The sequence below is a fragment of the Natator depressus genome, chromosome 5, assembly GCF_965152275.1.
Source record: "Natator depressus isolate rNatDep1 chromosome 5, rNatDep2.hap1, whole genome shotgun sequence".
In the NCBI taxonomy this organism is placed as follows: Eukaryota; Metazoa; Chordata; order Testudines; family Cheloniidae; genus Natator; species Natator depressus.
In genome coordinates, this window is record NC_134238.1 from 2,329,563 (window position 1) to 2,346,812 (window position 17,250).

At 51.2% G+C, this 17,250-nt stretch overlaps 1 protein-coding gene and 1 long non-coding RNA gene across 5 annotated transcripts in view; one reads left to right on the forward strand and one right to left on the reverse strand.

Moving 5' to 3' along the window:
• The window catches only part of UNC13B (unc-13 homolog B), a 400,249-nt gene extending 399,643 nt beyond the window's left edge, over positions 1-606 (reverse strand). For all 4 annotated transcript variants that reach the window (XM_074952218.1, XM_074952216.1, XM_074952217.1 and 1 more), the window contains exon 1: positions 521-606. In XM_074952218.1, the coding sequence (XP_074808319.1) occupies positions 521-542 (22 nt within the window). In that variant the 5' untranslated portion in view covers positions 543-606. The remainder of the gene's footprint in view (positions 1-520) is intronic.
• Positions 607-831: 225 nt separating this feature from the next.
• The window catches only part of LOC141988033 (uncharacterized), a 40,820-nt gene continuing 24,401 nt past the window's right edge, over positions 832-17,250 (forward strand). Inside the window, exon 1 of the long non-coding RNA XR_012639633.1 lies at positions 832-849. This is a non-coding gene — a long non-coding RNA (uncharacterized LOC141988033). The remainder of the gene's footprint in view (positions 850-17,250) is intronic.

A 17,250-nucleotide genomic window follows, 5' to 3' on the forward strand; every position in this document is an offset into this window, starting at 1 on the left:
TGGAGCGAGAGACCCATTTGAAGCCAGTTGCCGTTTCTCCTTCATAGTCGCTACTGTCCAAACCAGCGCTGCGGCGACGCGCAGGCCAAGGGAGGCAGGGTCCCTACGCCCCGGCGCGTACACACCCGCGCGGCGGCGGCGGCTTCGGGCGCAGCTCGCCTCCTCCTCGCGCCCCGCTGCCGCCCCCCGCCCGCGGCGCCGCACGCGCCCCCCGCGCTGCGGGACTCTGCGCCGGCGCCTTCCCGCGCGCCCCCCGCCCGCGCACGGCTGGGGGGAGGGGGCCGTGCCCGGAGCTCCCCCCGCCCCGGGGGGCAGGTCGCTGGCGCCGCCGGGGGAGAGGGGCTGCGGCCCCCCCCGGCGGAGCAGGCAGGTGGGGCAGCGCCCCGCGAGCAGACGCCGCGAGACCCCCGGGGGTGGGGGGCGCTGAGAGCCGGGGGGGGCCCCCACAGGGCAGCGAGGACCCGAGCGGGGCAGGTCCGCGAGCCCGGTCCGGGGGCGGGCGGCGGCGGCGCGGACTCACCTCGCACGCAGAGCAGGGACATGGCGCGGGCCCCGCGCGGCTCCCCTCAGCCGGGCCCGCCTCAGCTCGGCCCCGCGAGGCCGCCCGCCGCCGCCGCTCCCCGCGCTCTCCTCATGCCCCTGCCCGGGCACGGCGGCTCCGGACCGTCCGCAGCAGCAGCGCCGCCTCCCCTCCGGCCGGGGCGCGGCGAGTCAGGGCGCGGAGCGGGGCCGGGCGGGCGGCGGCGCCATGACCCGGGGGAGGGGCCGCCCGGCGCCGCGGGGACAATCGCCGGCTCCACAGGGCAGCGCCGCGGCCAATCCCGGCCCGAGGGGGCGGGGCTGGGACAGGTGAGTCGGCCCCTCCCACCTGGGGCTCGCCCCGCCCCCCCAGAGAAAACACACACACACACACACACACAACCCCCCCCACCCCAGCCCGGCCCCGCCCCCCGGAGAACGGCTGTATCCCAGCCCCGCCCCTGACACCGCCCCAGCTCCGCCCCGCGGAGAACGCTCCTAAGCTGGCCCCGCCCCCGGTTCAGCCCTAGCCCCGCCCCCCGGAGACAGCTCCTAACCCGGCCCCGCCCCTGACACCGCCCCAGCTCCGCCCCGCGGAGACCGCTCCTAACCCGGCCCCGCCCCTGACACCGCCCCAGCTCCGCCCCGCGGAGAACGCTCCTAACCTGGCCCCGCCCCCCTTCAGCCCTAGCCCCGCCCCAACCCCGCCCCCAGAGGACACTCCTCACCCGGTCCCGCCCCCGGTTCAGCCCCAGCCCCGCCCCCAGAGAGCCTGGCCCCGCCCCCGACTCAGCCCTAGCCCCAGGCTCGGGGGACCCCAGCCCTGTCCCCTGGCGCTGCCCCCTAACTCTGGTCCCAGGCTCACCCCTCTCCAGCAGGGGTACACACGGGATACCCAGGGGTCTTCCAGGGGTCACATCAACTCACCTGGTGTTGGCCGGGTTTTACAACCTGTCCAGTGACATGAAAAGTACCAGCGCAGTCCGTACAAACTAAACCTTCATGCAGACAGGGACTTGTTGGTACTGCGCTGTAGACCAAACCCTGAAATGTAAGTACCATATTTATAGACCAATGGACTGACTGATAATTGTACTGCAAAAATGAGAAAGAAAATCACTTTTCAGTAATATTCTGCTGTGACCCTTTTGTGTTTTTATGTCTGATTTTGTAAGCCAACCAGGTTTTAAGTGAGGTGAAATCCTGGGGGTACGCAAGACAAATCAGACTGCTGAAAGGGTACAGTCGGCTGGAAAGGGTGAGAGCCACTGCTCCAGAGAACACGCCTGATGCAGCCCCTCCCCGTCTTGCACCTGGGAGCCCTGACTTGGGAGAACAACCTCCCTGTCCCCTGGGAGTGTAGCCCACAGCTCCAGAGGCTTTAAGTCCAACCCAGGGGATACTGGTGGGGGAGTGGGTATTCTTACCCTGGGGGTGAGTGGTGTCTGGTCTCTCCCTGGAGAGGGTGGGCAGGCCTGTGGTTATTTCCACTGCTTAAATTGTAATGAAAGAGGTACTGGGGGGGGGGCTCAAGCAGTTTTTAACATTAATAACTGATTGATTATTCCTCTGGAGGCAGAGCTGGGTAGGTTATTCTTCCCCCCGGGTGTGGATGGGGCACTATTCTCCACCACCACAGGGCAGGGCTGTATGGATATCCCAACCCCCCACCCCACCCCCAAGGGCTGCAGCTGTGGGGTTAGCCTCTCCCTTGGGAAGCAAGGCTGTGGGATCACCCCTGTGTTCCAAATCCTAAAGGGACTGGATTTTGCCAGGTGACACGTGTTTGCCCTTGATTCCAAGGCCCAAGCGGCCCATTGTTATCATCCAGTCTGACCTGGGTCACACACACCCCAGGACTTCCTGGCATTCATTCGTTTGAACTAGAGAAGATCTTTTAGAAAAACAGCCAATCTTCGATGTAAAACTGCCTGTGATAGAGAATCCACCACAGCCCATGGTAAATTGTTCCAATGATTAATAACCCTCACTGTTAAAAATGTGTGTCTTGTTTCTAGTCTGAACTTGTCTAGCTTCAACTTCTTTAACCTTCTCTTCAGTCAGCTAAATAGATCGAGCTCTTTGAGCCTTTCGCTGTATGGCATATTTTCCACTCCTTTAATAATGTTCATGCTTCTTCTCTCACCTCTTTCCCATTTATCAATATCCTTTTTGATTTGTTAACACCAGAACGGGACTCAGTATTCTAGCAGTGCTCACACCCGTGCCAGGTACAAGGGAATACAAGGGAATCCTTACTCTTAATCCATATTTCCCTTTTTATACTGTTGAGGATAACACTAGCCATTTTGGCCACAGCTTTTTGCTGGGAGCTCATGTTCAGCTGATTATCCATCATGACTCCCAAGTCTTTTTCAGAGTCACTGCTTCCCAGGATAGAGTCCCCCAGCCTGTAATTATGGCCTGTATTCTTTGTTCCTAGATGTATAACTTTGTACTTGGCCATATTGAAATGTGTATTGTTTGCTTGTGCCCAGCTTACCAAGCCATCCAGATCGCTTTCTATCAGTGGCCTGTCTTTTTCAGGGAAGATCAATTGTCTTATAACTCCTTCCCTCTGAGATCTCTGTACCAGTGGCAGCTGCACCAGTATTTGAACACTCCCCCCAGTGTGCCTGCTCACACACTGAAGGGAAGCTGGAGTGGTGATGCCACAGCAAACCACTTAACACGTTTTTGAAAACGCACAGATTGCCCAACTCTGGAAACCCCCTTCGATGTCAGCCTGCTCAGAGAGAGCAAAAGTTGGATGCTTTAGAGTGCTGCATGCTGACAGCAGTAGGACTGAGTCCAAACATTCTCTTGGGTGCATTTCCTCTGTTGATAAAAGGCAATGCCATAGGAGTTGGTGATCGAGCAGCCCACAGTTTGTGGCCGGGCCTAGGTCTTCAGCTGAATCAAGCAAAATGATTGATAGACCCATTCCACTTTTCCTTCTTCTGCAGCTGGTTCCACAAGCAAGTTTTTCTATTAGAATCCTGTCATGTTAATTGTCTGACCACTCTAGTTGTTGGCCTAGCATTGTTCATGTTTGGCTCCAAGCATTCACAGTTTAGCTACAGCATCAGACTCAGCACTAATCTGCTCTCTTGTGATTTCAGTACCTGTTCTGCCAGACTCTCCTGCAAACTGTGTACCTACATGAGGTGTGGGATTTTGCTATAGTTGTGTTGAACTCCGCTGCTTTGTTTCTTACAGCAATTGAAGCGTTGATCACCCCTTCCCCAGTCACTGTTTAAATCTGCACTTAGCAGGTCCTATGGGTATAACAGCGTGGCTCCACCCTTAAGGGATGGACACAGAGGATAGCCACACCCAGAGAAGCACACCTCTATTGGAGCAGGGGATTTCTTATACAGAACAGCAGGAAGCTGCATAGGGTGATTTGACAGAAGAAGGAAGCCAGGTCCAGAGGACTGAGCTCCAGCCAGAAAGCACTAGGACTGGTGGCGTCTGCTGGGGCAGAGGAAGCGGTCTGCGTGAGGTTGAAGAACCAGGGCTGAGTATACACTTGTGTTATGGATTTTATTTGGGGGACTTTCTGGACCATTTTTGTTATTAAGGGGCTTGAGGACTGTTTGAGCCTCTTCTGTTATTAAGTCAGCCCTGAATGGGGGTGCGGATAGCCACAAGAGAGCCTCTGTGGAGCTCTTAATGGATGTTCATGAGGGGGCTAACAGGGAAAGGTTCCTGCAAAGCAATCCTTGGCCATGATGGGGTGCTTGGTAAGCAGTGCCCCCCTTCCCACTACAATACCTCCCCCCTCCACCTCAGCAGGAGCTATATCTACTCATCTGTTGCCAAGGGACGAGAATGAGTGTAGCCCTCAGTTCTACGAGCCTGACTCCCTGGTCAGTGTACAGACACTTCCACCCATGCGAAGTGGGAGTGAAATGCATGTAAGACAGAATGGTGCTGTTTTACACCCACTTGGCACAGGGGGCACAGCCGTGAAGAATCACGTTCTGTAGCTCTGGCTGGTCCAGCCTGATCTCCTGCTGGGAGCACAGACCAAGTGACATGGAACTCTTAGTTTCTGCCTTCAGACATTTAACAGTTACATGTGAGTAGTTATATCGTGTGACTGATTCTCAACGCTCCCACCACTGGGGTGTCACCATGAGTGCTCTGGCAACACAAACATTTCAGATAAGAGGTAAGGTACTCCATGGACCACAAGCTGGGAGCAGAGGCAGAAGACACACCAGACAATGCCCTATTTTGTATTGTTAATGTAATGACAGTAGTTTGGTATGTTAGTCCATACAGGCTCTCACCTGTATGGAGTTCCCAAATATGTGCGTGCGCACACCTGCTAATTAACATTTTTTTTTTAAACTAGCAATGGCAGAAAATAAAGGGTGCAAATACTAGAGCTGCCAACTCTGTTACAGAAAGAATAGAATCATAGAATATCAGGGTTGGAAGGGACCTCAGGAGGTCATCTAGTCCAACGCCCTGCTCAAAGCAGGACCAACACCAACTAAATCATCCCAGCCAGGGATTTGTCAAGCCGGACCTTAAAAACCTCTAAGGAAGGAGATTCCACCACCTCCCCAGGGAACCCATTCCAGCACTTCACCACCCTCCTAGTGAAAAAGTTTTTCCTAATATCCAACCTAAACCTCCCCCACTGCAAATTGAGACCATTACTCCTCGTTCTGTCATCTGCGACCACTGAGAACAGCCGAGCTCCATTCTCTTTGGACCCCCCTTTCAGATAGTTGAAAGCAGCTATCGAAACCCTCCTCATTCTTCTCTTCCGCAGGCTAAACAATCCCAGTTCCCTCAGCCTCTCCTCATAAGTCATGTGTTCCAGTCCCCTAATCATTTTTGTTGCCCTCCGCTGGACGTTTTCCAATTTTTCCACATCCTTCTTGTCGTGTGGGGCCCAAAACTGGACACAGTACTCCAGATGAGGCCTCACCAATGTCGAATAGAGGGGAACGAACACGTCCCTCAATCTCCTGGCAATGGCCCTACTTATACATCCCAAAATGCTATTGGCCTTCTTGGCAACAACGGCACAATGTTGACTCAAACAGACAGAGTAGTTCCTAAATACATGCAGTGAAGTGAGTTGGGTTCTGGCGAGCAGGTACAGATTGACCAGCTAGTCCACACCCTCGCACTTTACAGAGAGAAAACTGTACTAAAGGAAATGAAAATAGCAAAAGCAATGGGCTTTGGGATCCTTCCAGGTGTTAGATGAATGTAAGATTATTTAAGCAGCTTACAGCTATTCATAATATGCATAATGAGCATTTCTCTAATCTAATTTTGACCATCTCTCCCAGTGGGGCCTCTAATGCAAGGAGGATAATTTCATTTTATGGTAATGCTATTATGTGAGGGTTCTTTGTATAGCCAAGTCCTTTGAGAGAAGACTGTGTTTAAAATATTCACTGAGCTAATGGGCTCCCCAGCTGTAAGAGTACAGGGTGAGCTTGATCCTGCTCCCAATTAAATCAGGAGCAAAACTCCTATTGGCTTCCTGAGGAGCAGGATGGAGCCCTGCATGGAGCCTCTATTTTCCTATCTCTTCCTATTTGCTTTTCACTGCAGTTCCTCTTATTGGCAAAGCAAATAAAAAAAACAAAGGTTTCAGAGTAACAGTGGTGTTAGTCTGTATTCGCAAAAAGAAAAGGAGTACTTGTGGCACCTTAGAGACTAACCAATTTATTTGAGCATAAGCTTTCGTGATCTACAGCTCACTTCATCGGATGCTGAAGTGAGCTGTAGATCATGAAAGCTTATGCTCAAATAAATTGGTTAGTCTCTAAGGTGCCACAAGTACTCTTTAAAAAAAACAAAGTTTAAGCAAAACATTCAAAACATATGAATGAAACCCCAATTGATTTATATAAGCTTCACCTATGACATGTGGGCCAAACATGACTTGCTCGTGGCTGCAAGAGCAGGCACCAGGCCACTGCAGCCTCTGCTAAGGGAATCCAGGTTTGTTGTGGAAATCACCACATCTCTCAGAAGTCTGGGATTTGGTTTGTGTTCCAGGCAGTCCTTCAAGGAGTGCAAAGTGAATCAACTAGTTGAGCTTCACAAAACACAATTCGCTGTAAGCCAAAAGATTTAACACAGGTCTGGTAATTACCCACAATGGAATTTGGACTGGATAGCAGAATTAACACCTCTGCTCTTATGAATGATCCTTTGGTGCTTTGCACAGCCACAAATGGTCAGGACCTCAGTTTTACATCTCACGTGGAGATACCCCCTTGCCCCGCTCCCTTGCACAATACCATCTAGCACCCTGCTGAGGGCATGAGTCAGAGGAAGGAGCATGCCCACCCCTTACTGCCGCGTTCTAGGGTTGTCTTGGAAATCTCCTATATACGTGTACTAACCCGGCCAATGCCACTTCGTTCCCAAGTGATGGCCCACCTTAGCCCTAGTGGTGTGGCTGCAGGTTAGTTGCTAGATTGAAACATCAAAAAAGGACAAAACGCAGGATATGTAAGTTCTGGAGACAAGATGACATTACCTAACCTACTCACTGAAGTGCACTTACAAGAGGGTAAAGGTCCTTTTGGGGGGTTGCTGCTGGGTGCTTTGTCAGTTAAACTGTTTTATGTTTGCTTTTACTTCTGTGATGAACTTGAGTGGTGGGCAAAGGACAGCAGGCACTATTTTTGCTGAAGTGGTGCCAGTCAGTTGGGCTAATATGGATAGGCAAGACCCGTGGCTCTCATGCTGCCCAAAATGAAAGTGGGCAAGGGACAGTCTGATGTGGGTGTGCTGTTCCCACGGCTCTTTGCCCTGTGAGAAGGGTGCGGCAGAACCTGTTGAAAGGGTCACGTATGACATCCTGCCTATATTTCGGTATCTTTCATAGGGCATTCCTGCCCTGTGGCACCTCCTGCTGAATTATTGTGGCCCTGCAGGTACTTCCTGCCTCAGTTTCCCTTCTCAGGAAGCCAATAACTTCAGGCACTTTTGATACTTGACTCAATAATACCATCCTTAGGGCTTGTATATTACAAAATCTCATGCAAAAGGGGCAATGACAAAGTGTCCCAAATAAATGAAAAGTGCTTCTGGCTTTCAGCATTCCTCTGATGCCTGCCCTCCTAGCTCCATTCCCAGTCTCCTCAGGGTTCTTTGTGTCTTCTCTTTATGGCAGGAATCCCCATCTCTCCTCCTGGAGCTGGGTTGCAATCTGTGTCCCTCACTGGCCCTTACTGAGTCCTCAGGCTCAGACGGTTTAGCAGGCTTCTGCTGGTGTCTGATCCCTGCTAAATCAGGGCCTCGTAGGAGCCTTCTTACTCCCTTCTCTGTCTGCAGGCATCTACTCTGCTATGAGGGAGGACTTGTTGGAAACCAGGATTTATGCTGGTCCCGTTCTCCCATCTCATCCCCAATTGGTTGGGGGAGAGGGGACCCTTGATCCGACCTTAGAATCATAGAATATCAGGGTTGGAAGGGACCTCAGGAGGTCATCTAGTCCAACCCCCTGCTCAAAGCAGGACCGATCCCCAACTAAATCATCCCAGCCAGGGCTTTGTCAAGCCTGACCTTAAAAACTTCTAGGGAAGGATATTCCACCACTTCCCTAGGTAACGCATTCCAGTGTTTCACCACCCTCCTAGTGAAAAAGTTTTTCCTAATATCCAACCTAAATCTCCCCCACTGCAACTTGAGACCATTACTCCTTGTTCTGTCATCTGCTACCACTGAGAACAGTCTAGAGCCATCCTCTTTGGAACCCCCTTTCAGGTAGTTGAAAGCAGCTATCAAATCCCCCCTCATTCTTCTCTTCTGAAGACTAAACATCCCCAGTTCCCTCAGCCTCTCCTCATAAGTCATATGTTCCAGTCCCCTAATCATTTTTGGTGCCCTCTGCTGGACTCTTTCCAATTTTTCCACATCCTTCTTGAAGTGTGGGGCCCAAAACTGGACACAGTACCCCAAATGAGGCCTCACCAATGTTGAATAGAGGGGAACGATCATGTCCCTCGATCTGATGGCAATGCCCCTACTTATACATCCCAAAATGCCATTGGCCTTCTTGGCAACAAGGGCACACTGTTGACTCATATCCAACTTCTCGTCCACTGTAACCCCTAGGTCCTTTTCTGCAGAACTGCTGCCGAGCCATTCGGTCCCTAGTCTGTAGCGGTGCATTGGATTCTTCCGTCCTAAGTGCAGGACTCTTCACTTGTCCTTGTTGAACCTCATCAGATTTCTTTTGGCCCAAGCCTCCAATTTGTCTAGGTCCCTCTGTATCCTATCCTACCCTCCAGCGTATATACCACTCCTCCCAGTTTAGTGTCATCTGCAAACTTGCTGAGGGTGCAATCCACACCATCCTCCAGATCATTTATGAAGATATTGAACAAAACCAGCCCCAGGACCGACCCCTGGGGCACTCCACTTGATACCCGCTGCCAACTAGACATGGAGCCATTGATCACTACCCGTTGAGCCCGACAATCTAGCCAGCTTTCTATCCACCTTATAGTCCATTCATCCAGCCCATACTTCTTTAACTTGCTGGAAAGAATACTGTGGGAGACCATGTCAAAACCTTTGCTAAAGTCAAGGAACAACACGTCCACTGCTTTCCCTTCATCCACAGAGCCAGTTATCTCGTCATAGAAGGCAATTAGATTCGTCAGGCATGACTTGCCCTTGGTGAATCCATGCTGACTGTTCCTGATCACTTTCCTCTCCTCGAAGTGCTTCAGAATTGATTCCTTGAGGACCTGCTCCATGATTTTTCCAGGGACTGAGGTGAGGCTGACTGGCCTGTAGTTCCCAGGATCCTCCTCCTTCCCTTTTTTAAAGATGGGCACTACATTAGCCTTTTTCCAGTCATCCAGGACCTCCCCCGATCGCCATGAGTTTTCAAAGATAATGGCCAATGGCTCTGCAATCACATCCGCCAACTCCTTTAGCATTCTCAGATGCAACGCATCTGGCCCCATGGACTTGTGCTCGTCCAGCTTTTCTAAATAGTCCCAAACCACTTCTTTCTCCACAGAGGGCTGGTCACTTTCTCCCCATGCTGTGCTGCCCAGTGCAGTAGTCTGGGAGCTGACCTTGTTCGTGAAGACAGAGGCAAAAAAAGCATTGAGTACATTAGCTTTTTCCACATCCTCTGTCACTAGGTTGCCTCCCTCATTCAGTAAGGGGCCCACACTTTCCTTGACTTTCTTCTTGTTGCTAATATACCTGAAGAAACCCTTCTTGTTACTCTTAACATCTCTTGCTAGCTGCAACTCCAGGTTGATTTGGCCTTCCTGATTTCACTCCTGCATGCCCGAATGATATTTTTATACTCATCCCTGGTCATTTGTCCAATCTTCCACTTCTTGTAAGCTTCTTTTTTGTATTTAAGATCAGCAAGGATTTCACTGTTAAGCCAGCTGGTCGCCTGCCATATTTACTATTCTTTCTACACATCGGGATGGTTTGTCCCTGTAACCTCAATAAAGATTCTTTAAAATACAGCAAGCTCTCCTGGATTCCTTTCCCCCTCATGTTATTCTCCTAGGGGATCTTGCCCATCAGTTCCCTGAGGGAGTCACAGTCTGCTTTTCTGAAGTGCAGGGTCTGCATTCTGCTGCTCTCCTTTCTTCCTTGTGTTAGGATCCTGAACTCGACCATTTCATGGTCACTGCCTCCCAGGTTCCCATCCGCTTTTGCTTCCCCAACTAATTCTTCCCGGTTTGTGAGCAGCAGGTCAAGAAGAGCTCTGCCCCTAGTTGGTTCCTCCAGCACTTGCACCAGGAAATTGTCCCCTACATTTTCCAAAAACTTCCTGGATTGCCTGTGCACCGCTGTATTGCTCTCCCAGCAGATATCAGGGTGATTGAAGTCTCCCATGAGAACCAGGGCCTGCGATCTAGTAACTTCTGCGAGTTGCCGGAAGAAAGCCTCGTCCACTTCATCCCCCTGGTCTGGTGGTCTATAGTAGACTCCCACCACGACATCACCCTTGTTGCTCACACTTCTAACTTAATCCAGAGACTCTCAGGTTTTTCTGCAGTTTCATACCACAGCTCTGAGCAGTCATACTGCTCCCTTACATACAGTGCTACTCCCCCACCTTTTCTGCCCTTCCTGTCCTTCCTGAACAGCTTATATCCATCCATGACAGTACTCCAGTCATGTGAGTTATCCTACCAAGTCTCTGTTATTCCAATCACATCATAATTCCTTGACTGTGCCAGGACTTCCAGTTCTCCCTGCTTGTTTCCCAGGCTTCATGCATTTGTATATAGGCACTTGAGGTAACCTGCTGATTGCCCGTCTTTCTCAGTATGAGGCAGGAGCCCTCCCCTCTCATGCGCTCCTGCTCGTGCCTCCTCCCGGTATCCCACTTCCCCACTTACATCAGGACTTTGGTCTCCTTCCCCTGGTAAACCTAGTTTAAAGCCCTCCTCACTAGGTTAGCCAGCCTGCTTGCGAGGATGCTCTTCCCTCTGTTCGTTAGGTGGAGCCCGTCTCTGCCTAGCACTCCTTCTTGGAACACCATCCCATGGTCAAAAGAATCCAAAGCCTTCTCTCCAACACCACCTGCGTAGCCATTCGTTGACTTCCACAATTCGACGGTCTCTACCCAGGCCTTTTCCTTCCATGGGGAGGATGGACGAGAAGACCACTTGCGCCTCAAACTCCTTTATCCTTCTTCCCAGAGCCACGTAGTCCGCAGTGATCCACTCAAGGTCATTCTTGGCAGTATCATTGGTGCCCACGTGAAGAAGCAGGAATGGGTAGCGATCTGAGGGCTTGATGAGTCTCGGCAGTCTCTCTGTCACATCGCGAATCTTAGCTCCTGGCAAGCAGCAGACTTTTCGGTTTTCCCAGTCGGGGCGGCAGATAGATGACTCAGTCCCCCTGAGGAGAGAGTCCCCGACCACCACCACCCGCCTCCTTCTCTAGGGAGCGTTGGTCGTGGAACCCCCAACCCTAGGACAGTGCATCCCATGCCTTCCGCTCAGCGGAGTCTCCTTCTGCTCTCTTCCCTCAGACGTCTCATCTGGTCCACTCTCCGCATTAGTACCTGTGGAGAGAACATGAAAACGGTTACTTACCTGTATTTGCCCTGCTGGTACATGGACTTTCCCCTTTTTTCTTCTGGAGGTCACATGATGCCAAATTTCTTCACCATCCTTCTGTCCCCGATGTGCAGCCTGCTCTGAATCTTCAGAACCTTGTGCCCGTAGAAGCCTATCCTGACATCCGTCCAGGAAATCTTCAGTTTCTCTTATGCAACGCAGGGTCGATACCTGTTGCTCCAGACCTTGAACCTTCTCTTCCAGTATGGAGACCAGCTTGCACTTTGTACAAAGTCGCATCTGTCCTGTGGAAGAAAGACAAACATAGCACATCCAGTGCAGGTCACAACAGCTGAACACCCCCCATCCATATTACCTTCCTTCTACGAGCTTCCTCAGGAGTTGCAAGGTTTCTGGCTCTGGGCCTTTAAAGAAACAGTACCAGGGTTTCCACCCCATCCCTAGCTGCTCTTGGGACTGCTTTTTTTCCTATCAATATCTCCCAGGTCTTTGCGTATATAATCCTACCTCTCAACAAAAGAGCCTTGCCAAGTGACAGGGTGGACTGACCAGGAGGCAGGACTTCCAGTGTTTAATCTGTAATGAAAGAAGTGCCAGGGCCAAGCAATTAGGTGCTGGGCCTCAAGCAATTTTTATACATCCATCACTGATGCAGCAAGACCAAAGGTGCCGGGGCTGTGAACTGACAATCCTAGAGGTGCTGGGGCTCAGCCCTGGCGCAAATTAAGCGCTGAGTACTTCCCTCAAGGGGCAGGCTACCCCTCACGCTGTCATTCTAGGCATTTATACTGTACTTGTCACTGCAGGGTCAAAGCACTGTTTTATCATCCCAAGAGATTAATAACCACAATTTGGCAGAATAAGTTTCAGGTTTGGAATGGAGCATTTGAGGAGGAACAACAGATTTTTGTATATAAAAACTGAGTTATAAACTATTAAATTGTAGCATAAGTTCTCTGTGGTGATTAAATGTGGAACATATTGGGCTCTATATATAGAGAATGGGCTGTGTAACTGGATAATCCTTACACACACACACACACAAACTCTTGTGAAGTGCAGGACATGTAAAAGAAGGGTTAATTTTTGCCCCATATTCTACAGTATCCTCCACTCTGTGTTTGCTTCACAGAGATATGTCTGTCATGAGTATGTGTCAATGACTAAACTTCTCTCCGGGATGCTGAGAGGGAAGAATTGAAATGTTCCTGTAAACAAGGTGGGAGATGAGCTAATGATATCTGGTGCATCTAAAGGGATAGGGGACTTAGGCTGTCCTTTGTATGCATTGGGAGTGTGTCGTTCAGGAGGCTTTGTGCCAGTGGCAAGGTAGCTGAGCATGGGAGCACCCCTCTGCCCCCACACAACAGTCACTGTACACATCACTTTCACAAAGCACGTAACAGGTCTTGTGCTGATTTGTTCCGTTATCAAGTGTCGCAGTAGGCGGTAGTGAAGGATGTATCATTGTGAAGGCTGGGTTCCAACCCCTCCTTTTCAGCAGCCCGTTATCGGCGCATGTTCCCTCTGTGCACTATACCACACTTCCAGTCCGTTTCCAAGTGAAGTTCAAGGTATTATTCTAAAAAGCCTTTTATGATCTGGCTCCTGTGTATCTTAGAGACAGGGGCCAGATCCACAGCCCTGTGCAAATCAGTCGAGCTGCTTTGAAGTCAATGAGGCGATGGTGATTTACATCAATCGAGGGTCTGCTCCCGGAGGCCCAGTGCAGCTGCAGGGAGGGACTCTAAGGGCTTGTCTACACATACAGCGCTGCTGTAGCCCTTAGTGAAGGCTCTGCCTATGCCAACAGGAGAGCTTCTCCCATGGGCCTAGGTACTCCAACTCCCCGAGAGGTGGTAGCTTTGTCGACAGGAGAAGGCCTCCTGTTGCCATGGTGCTGTCAACATCAAAGATTAGGTTGCTATAACTACATCTCTCCAGGGTGTGGATTTTCCGTATCACTGAGAGACATAGTTACACTGCCATAAGTTTGTGGTATAGACCAAGCCTTAGCCACTTTTCCATTCTTCCTCTCCTGTTTTATTAGGAAAACCCTACAAATTGTGCTGCTAATCTGCCATCATCTGACCCTCTTCCACCCTCTTCCCTCTGCTTGTTTGTAAAAACCAACTTGTGTCTTGGGCCATGTGTACACTACCACTTATGTCAGCAAAACATATGTCTCTCGGGGTGTGAAAAAACAACCCCCAAGCAACATACATTTCATCGGCATAAAGGGCAGTGTGAGTGGCGCTATGTCGGCGGGAGAGCTTCTCACACCAACATCACTACCGCCACTTGTTGAGCTGGTCTTATGATGGTGACGGGCGCACTCTCTCCCATCAGCACAGAGCGGCTCTACGAGCGATCTTACAGCAGTGCAACCACATCGGTCCCGTGGTGCCGCTGTAAGCCAGCTAGTGTAGACATGGCCTGAGTTTAAACGTAAACTCTCTGGGATGGGGATTGTCATTTAGTGTGTTCGTAGCACAAGGAGACCCCACTAGGAATGAAGTTTGTGAGCGTTGCTTTAATACAGATCAATGGCCAAATGATGCTGTCCAGTTTTTAAAACTACAACACATCTTGGTACCAGGATACTTATCACCACAGTCATACAGCACAACCATTTTGATATATGGGAATTTCGCCGTCTCCACTCACCGCCACAGACAATAACGGCTATACCTGGGATTATGACAGGTGTAATAAACTCCATGCAGCTTACATGTAGATGCAATAGTGTTACGCTGACTCATTTTGTCTGTGCAGAGGATACCATGTGTATCCTCAGGTGGTTCAGTCGGCTCTTTTTAAAAAATGCGTGTTCTCATTTTGGGGGGGTGGGGGAGGAGAACAAAAAACAAAGACAAATGAACAAACAGTGGGAAGGCAGATCTGTTTAAATATGTCTGAGTTCCCTCTTCTCTGAAACATTGCCTGCTCTTTAGCTGTCAGGTCAGGCAAGTCAATGAGCCAAGCTTCTGTCCCTGAGCAGGCAGTCTGCTCTTCCAGCTAAGCTCTCTGGGAGCTTGTCTACACAGTTCAGACTCCAAGGGTGTGAATTGCAGCACGCACCCAAAGTGCTACTCTAATTCTCCCATGTGGGTGCAACTAAACGGTACCTAGTTCATAGACCTGTGGAGTGCATTAACACGAACTAGGTACCTTTAGTTCACACCCGTATCGTCCACACAAGAGAGTAAGAGTAGCACTTTGGTGCACACTCCAGTTCACACCCCCATGGTTTGCTGGCCGTGTGTGTAACCAAATGACTCTTGTCTGCAGGGCTGTGTAGACAAGAGTCATTTGGCTTCACACTCTGCCAGCAAACCAAGCTTTTCGTGAGTTGGAGAGTTTCCAAACTGATTGGATGTATCCCAAACCACAGCGCTGGAAAGTAGCTTTTAAGGAAGTATCCCTTATCACGTTCATCCTCCTACCTACTTCTAGCCGAAAGGCTTGTATCCAGAGACGGTCCCCCACCATGCACCAGTGGGGCTCCAAGAGACCACATCTGCAGCAGCAGTCTCTTTGCAATGCTCGTGCACAGTAACCTATCCAGGGATCAGTGTGAATGAAATATAATTTTCTGCGGGATTACCTTAATTATAGATTAAAAACTCTCTATTGATGTCATGCAAGGCACTTTCCCATTGACTAGGATTCAAGGATCTACACAAATCTTTGTTCCAGGCTTGGCACAGGCAATCTAAATTAGGGAAGGCCTTTAGGGCCAGGAAGTCATAACAGGCTATAGCTAGTCAGGTGAACCTATGGAGCTCTCTCCATATCAACAACAGTTCTGCTCAACTGGCTCTTGATTCCCAAGACTGTGTGTTAGCCACAAGCCTGTCCTTCCCCTTCATCTTTTCCATGACCAGAGGCTGGGAGAGGGGTTAGAGCATTACTGACAAATAGTTGTGGGAGCATCAAGGGGGTGAATATGACTTTCAAAATCTATTTAACGTTCTCTTCTCTTTCCTGAAGGCGACACCTGGGAGGGGCAAGAAGGGTCACATGCCCCTCCCCAGATGCCTGTGGGGGGCACATTCAGCAGGGAACCACAGGGGCGAAAGGAGCAGAATGTGTGGCTATCGGGCAGCCCCATGCTGGCAGCTCCTCCGATGTAGCTGTACTGCCCCCCACCCTGCCCCCAGCCCTTCCACGCAGCTGTGTCTCCTGGGGTCTGTACAGCCCCACCGGAGGACAGGGCTGGGGGCGGGGGCAGTACCAGTACAGCCATGCCAGAGGAGCTGCCAGCATGGGGCCACCCGGTGGCCCCACGTTCTGCTCCTTTCACCACTGCAGTTCCCGGGAGAGCCCCGTGGCACTGAACTGAACTGCAGGGCTCTCCTGGGAACTGCAGTGGCGAAAGGAGCAGAACGTGGGATCGCCACTGCCAGGAGCCAGCGCCCCGTGCCAGCAGCTCCTCCGGTGTGGCGGTACTGGTACCACCCCCAGCCCTGTCCTCCTGCGGGGCTGTACAGAGGAGGAGCTGCTGGAGGAGCTGCTGGAATGGGGCCGCCCTCCTTTTGCCTGAAATCCATATCCACTGCAATGGGAGGACAGAGCCCCCACCCCCACCTGTGGTAACATGGGCTGGGGAGAGCGCAGAGGCCCAGGCTGGGGGCGAGATGAGGAGGAGTCATGGGGAGGTCACGTGCCCCCCTTTAGCTGGTGCCCCGCTTTGTGTCCCTCCCATGAGTCGCCCAATCCCAGATTTGCTCTCACACAAGGTGGCATTATTTAGCAATACAAACTCTGCAATACGAAAAAATGCTTCCCCTAACTGGGAAATACTTTTTAAACAATGAAGACCTTTCCCATCCTGGCTCCATAAAATCCACACAAAGATAAACCACAGTCTATAAACTCCTAGGCTCATAGTAACGTCTGGCTGGAGGGAACCTCAAGAGGTCATCTATTCTGTCCCGCTGCGCTGAGACAGGATTAAGTATACCTAGAGCAGGGGTTCTCAACTTCATCGCGTCGTGAGTCTCTTCTGTCAACAAAAATTACCACATGACTCCAGGACGGGGGACTAAAGCCCGAGCCCTCCTGAGCCTGCTGGCCCGAGCAGAGAGGCCAAACCCGCAGGAGGACCGAAGTCCGAGGGCTTCAGTCCCAGGCAGGGGCCGTGTAACCTGAGCCCCGCCGCCCAGGGCTGAAGCCAAAGCCCGAGCCCTGCTGCCCAGGGATGAACCCCTTGGACTTCAGCCCCAGGTGGTGGAGCTCAGGCTTCGGTCACAGGCGGTGGGGCTCAGGCTTCAACCCCAGACCCCAGCAAGTCTAAGCCAGCCCTGGTGACCGCATTAAAATCGGGTCATGACCCACTTTGAGGTCCCGACCCACAGTTTGAGAACTGCTGACCTAGACCATTCCTAGCTACAAGCAAGGCCTTGTGTACGCTACTGCAGCAAACTAGACTAAACTCTCTACCTGACCCCCCTGGTTTCTCTTGTGCTCCGGTGCAGCAGCCTGGAAATTTTGTGGTAGCTTCATATAAACTAAAAAAATGGAGGATTTTACTGTATTAATTATGAAAATAGATAATACAATCAACCCAGCGTCCCCTATGTATATTGACTTTGTATGCAATTCGTTTTAGGTTGCGTGCATGTGCACACACACACGTCTCAGTCCTCCGTGTACCACAGATCTT